The sequence below is a fragment of the Octopus bimaculoides genome, chromosome 30 (assembly GCF_001194135.2).
Source record: "Octopus bimaculoides isolate UCB-OBI-ISO-001 chromosome 30, ASM119413v2, whole genome shotgun sequence".
Taxonomy (NCBI): Eukaryota; Metazoa; Mollusca; class Cephalopoda; order Octopoda; family Octopodidae; genus Octopus; species Octopus bimaculoides.
This window is the reverse complement of record NC_069010.1, coordinates 7,105,346-7,110,685: the sequence shown is the minus strand read 5'-3', so window position 1 is coordinate 7,110,685 and position 5,340 is coordinate 7,105,346. Positions and strand designations below refer to the sequence as shown.

The following is a 5,340-nucleotide window of genomic DNA, read 5'->3' as shown; positions in this document are numbered from 1 at the left end:
CTGAGGCCCAACGGTCAAAAGGAACTCAGCCACTTTGCCTCCGTAAGGCCCAACACTGGAAACAAACTCGGCCACTTTGCCTCCCTGAGGCCCAACGCTTGAAAGGAACTAAAAGAAATATGTCCACATACACATATATAAACGAGACTTGCTGGGCAAGGCTGAAACAGTGCAAGAAAATATAAAGTAAACTATAAAAAAAACAAAGCAAAACAAAACAAAACAAAACAAGAAGTTGTAGTTTTATCTCATATTCCTATATTCCAGTGTTTAGCATTGTATGTGACACAAATATAAGCCCATCTAGCAAAGAAGTTGAGGGTGTGTGTGTTTGTGTGTGTGTGAGCAGTATGGGCCATGAAACAAATGTAATGAAATAAGCCTTGGCTTTAAACAGAACAGAAGAGATAAAAGAATAAACAGAATAAAAAAAACAAAACAAAAGAAGTGTATAGACACAGTACTTACCCTCGTCCATCTGATCGGTAGCTGCCACCGCTGTCATACTGGGTTGTGTTAGGCTGCAAGGTAGACAATGGAAAATGTAAAGATTTGTAACTAAGAAAATGTTATGCAATTAAAAGTAAAATATAAAGAATATAACAAGACCATTAGCAAACAGTATTCGGCCTCATCGTCATTTTAATGTCTACTTTTCCATTGCATTGGTCAGGTGGAATTTATTGAGATAGCGTTTCTACAGCTGGTTGCTGACCCCTCACCTGTTGCCCCCCCGCCCCGCCATGGCTGGACATATTTTTCATGAAAGATTGGAAATGAACAACCCGCACTTGTATGGTGGGGATGCTCATTTACGACCATCACATGACATCTAATCAAGGAGCAACACACACACGCACACATAAATATATTAATGACCCCCGCTAGTGCCAATACACTCTGTAAAGTGGTTGACATTGCAAAGGGCCTCCAGCCGTAGAAACCATGTTCCTAGATATACTGTGTCTGAATAAAAGACAGGATGGTCATAGCTGCAATGCCTTTAGTCATGGCACTACTGGATCAAGACTGACCTAGGGTTAAACAACAACAAGCAGGTTGAATTGTAATAAAAAATTTCACTTACCGATATTAACGTCTTGAAACTGCATCAGGAATGAGATCGATATAAAGAGAGAAGAAAGGGAAAAGAAAAAGAAAATATGATTTTAATAAATTAACATAATAATATTTCATAATACATTATAATAATTTATAATAAATTACAGAAATCAAAGGGGTCCATGGGTAAAAAAAATGGTTGAGAAACGCTGATGTAGAGGTCTTCCTTGTTGGCACATACATATATACATACATAAGACAGTAGAGTGTGATTTGAGGGATATTTGGCTGCTACTTCTACCAGGTCAGGCTATCATGTGGAGGTCTCCCTCATTGGCTCATACATACATATATACATAGATTAGAGAGTAGGTTGTGATTTGAGGGAGATTTGGCTGCCACTTCTACCAGGTCTAGCTATCATGTAGAGGTCTCCCTCATTGGCTCATACATACATAAGACAATAGGGTGTGATTTGAGGGAGATCTGGCTGCTATTTCTAGCAGATCTAGCTACCATGTGGAGGTCTCCCTCATTGGCTCATACATACACATATACATACTCATATCTCCACCGCCTTCGCCGTCCTTACCTTTGTATGTACAGAACAAGGGAGACAACTCTGCATATTCCCCGATGTCGTTCCGTGAGGCGTCGAGAAATAGCAGCCGCTCCGAGAGTGTAGTGGGTGCTTTTTACGTGCCACCAGGAAGGGTACCAGTCAGGCAACACTGGCATCGACCACACTCGAATGGTGCCTTTTACGTGCCAGTGGCACGAGTGCCAATCAAGCGGTACTGTCATCGGCCACGACAATATACATATAGGGAGAGGCACTTATGCAGATAAGCAAATTAAATACAACAGATTGGGTTTGATATACAATATATATATCATCATCATCATCATCATCGTTTAACGTCCGCTTTCCATGCTAGCATGGGTTGGACGATTTGACTGAGGACTGGTGAAACCAGATGGCTACACCAGGCTATATATATATATATATATATATGCAAACAGTAAAAAAGCTAAAAGTGAAGATTTTCAGACAAATCAATGGATCTCATCTGTTGACTATACATAGTCCACTCACAAGGCTTTGGTCAGCCCGAGGCTATAGTAGAAGACATTTGCCCAAGGTGCCATGCAGTGGGACTGAACCCGGAGCCATGTGTATGGGAAGCAAGCTTTTTACTACACAGCCACACCTGCACCTATATGTTGATAGATTAGAGATCGATAGCAGCCTTTCAGTAACTGAGTTGAAGGTGAGAATGGAGGAATGTCTGTGCCGATCGAGGAGACTTGATCTCATCAGAAGAACTCTCTTCATTAAGGAGAATAAAGTTGAAACATCAACCATGAAAATTCAAAACAAAATGAAATGACAGGGAGGGGCAAGCAGCCCCACAATGAAAAACAGAAACCGAAGTACTTACAAAAGGATAATAATATTTATGAGTCCAAACAGAACCTCTGGAATGATCGACAGCCGCCATGGAGACCTCGAAGATACTATGTTACCTAAAATGGTAAAGGAAGAACAAAGAACGTGATGATTATTTTTCTGAGTTCAAAGAATTTGGAGTTGAAATATTTTGTGATAATGTCATCAGGTGTTTTTTTTTATCTGTGGACGTGTACATAGAACCTGAATGGATTAGAACTCGTCATCTTTCTAGTCTGTACCGGTGGTTCCCAACCTGGAATTCACGGACCCCTGCTGGCGAAAATTTTCGGCGGGTGGGGAGAATAAATAATAAATATTTTGGTTGGAGTTAATTGTTGGCGTTTTAGATGTAAACTTCCGGTTGGTTGCTTTTGTTTACATCCGGTTCGATCCATGAATCAGCAAAATGAAAATCGATTGATTTTTTTTAAAAATCGAACGTTAGGTTGCCAAAGTTTGATTGCGTGAAACTGTCCCTTTTTTTTTTTTGCGGGATCAAAGAGGGATCCACCACGGAGTCGACCGACATGTGAGAGATGATAGCTAAATCTCCCTCAAATTGACGGTCTGCTGAGAACATGAACACGTCAGATAATGTGGTCCTAGATACGCTATGCTTGAATAAAAGACATGATGGTCACAACTGGAACACTTTTGATCACAGGGTCTGCTGGATCAAGACTGACTTGGGATTAACAGCAAGGAAGGGCACATTAGATAATGTAGTCCTCGATACACAATGACTGATCACTGCTGGGACATCTTTGACCATGGGTCAACTGGATCAGGGCTGACTCGGGGCTAAACAACAAGGAAAGGACACATTACACAGTTTAGTCCTAGATACACTATGACAGAATGAAAACAGGACGATCATGCTGGAGCATAACAGACTAATACTGAAACGTGCGCACGAGCGCCTATACATACACGTATACGTCTTTCGCTTATTTCAGTCACTGGTCTACGGCCATGCTGGGGCACTGCCTTGAAAGGTTTAAGCCGAACATCAATCCCAGTATTTATTTATCTCGTGTCGAACCGTTAAGGGGTCGCAAACGAACCAACATCGGCTGTCAAACAGCAGTGGTGGCGGTGAACAAACACCACACACAGATATATATATATATATATATATATATATATACAAGAGTTAAGGAATGCAGTCGATAAGATCCGGGCGACAAATGTTTCATAGCGAGTGGAACCTTAGAAGTGGTAAATATCCAAATGAGGTGTATACGGCTGGATACTCCTCAGGCCAAGGATATCTTGATTAAATGAAAGCTCATATTGTCACAAGGAGGTACATGTTAACAGATGGAAGGCTCGACCAGAATGTGCGATCCTTGGATCACACATTGGATAATATATAAGACCCTTGGATCTTGTATGTATGTATGTCATCATATCAGATATGATTTTTTTAAATTACGTAGTTAAAAAGTCAGTCGCAGATATACCAATAAAACATCTATTGAAGTTAATCGATATTTAATCAACGAGACAGAGCTGCCCAGGTGTGTTTTGGATGGGGAGATGGGACATACAGGCGTAGCTAAATGGTTAACAAATTTACTTCCCAATCACACCGATCCGGGTTCAGTCCCACTGCGCGGTGTACCTTGGGCAAGTGTCTTCTACTATAGTCTCCGACCGACCAAAACTTTGTGAGTGGATCTGGTAGACAGAAACTGATTTAAACTTCCTCCAGGGCTAACTTTGCTTTTTATCCCTTCACATTTGAAAAAAAAAAACAAAGTACCAACTTAATACTGTATCGACACAACACTCTTTCTTTAAAACTGCTGACTTCCGATCCTAATTAGAAATAACTATTCCAAGTATTGTCCCTTTTTTTTTGCGAGATCAAAGAGGGATCCACCAAAGAGTCGACCGGCATGTGAGAGATGATAGCTAAATCTCCCTTAAATTGGCGGTATGCTGGGATCTACAAAGAAGGGTCTCTAAAGTTAACAAAAAAAGAGAGAGAAAGATGGGAACGCACCTTCAGAGACATACACCATCTTGAGCGTCGTGTGGAAGAGAGTACAACGAAGTACAATGTTGAGTACAGCAGGAAGAACGACGTTAACTAATATAAAGTTCTTTCTCAAAATGATGACGACGATACAACAAGGTAGAGCAATTGTGATTTCATATACAAAAGAGTGTATACATGGTAAAGCATGTACAAGGGAGGTAACTCTAGCATTCCCTCTTGACTCAGCAGACGAGAGAAATAAACTACCTAATGCTAAAATAAAATTGATAGAAGAATTGCTGTTCTTACACTAGTTTGCTTCTGTGCAATTCAACGGACAAAAAAGGGGCAAACACAGCGCACACGCGCGCATATTTGCTTTTGTGTGTGTGTGTGTGTGTGCTTGATGGTTGTCCCATCGTGGCAGACGATAGCCGTTTTACATTCAGACTGATTGTTCTGATTTACTTTCATCCCTACATGTGTGCGGATATTCATCACCGTCGGACTTCATAAAAAACAAAACAGGTCAAGAAATAAAAATAAAAAGTGATGGTAAAACACCTGTACTTCATTGTACTTAGGGGATAAAACGCTTGTTCAACACATTTGTCACTCTCTCCGTCGCCATTATGGCGGCGACGGAGAGAGTGACAACAGCAAGCTTCCAGTAACAGGCATTGGAAGATGACTGATACTGTTTCGAACTGCAAGTTTTATTTCAATGAATCTTTCTCCTAGAAGGGTTTCCTTCATGGTGGCTTTGTTAAAAAATAACGGGAGCTTTTTCTATCTCTGGGAAAACATTCTAACCCATAGCTGGTCCAATGGTGGGTGAGTC

General features: G+C 40.8%; 1 protein-coding gene across 1 annotated transcript in view; it reads right to left on the bottom strand.

Annotated features, from left to right (window-relative positions):
* The window catches only part of LOC106876636 (selenoprotein K), a 6,565-nt gene extending 1,887 nt beyond the window's left edge, over positions 1–4,678 (bottom strand). The window contains exons 1-4 of the mRNA XM_014925250.2: positions 4,524–4,678; positions 2,505–2,589; positions 1,088–1,106; positions 469–521 (exon numbers count right to left, since the gene is read on the bottom strand). Of these exons, the coding sequence (XP_014780736.1) occupies positions 469–521; positions 1,088–1,106; positions 2,505–2,589; positions 4,524–4,542 (176 nt within the window). The 5' untranslated portion in view covers positions 4,543–4,678. The remainder of the gene's footprint in view (positions 1–468; positions 522–1,087; positions 1,107–2,504; positions 2,590–4,523) is intronic.
* Positions 4,679–5,340: the final 662 nt, after the last annotated feature.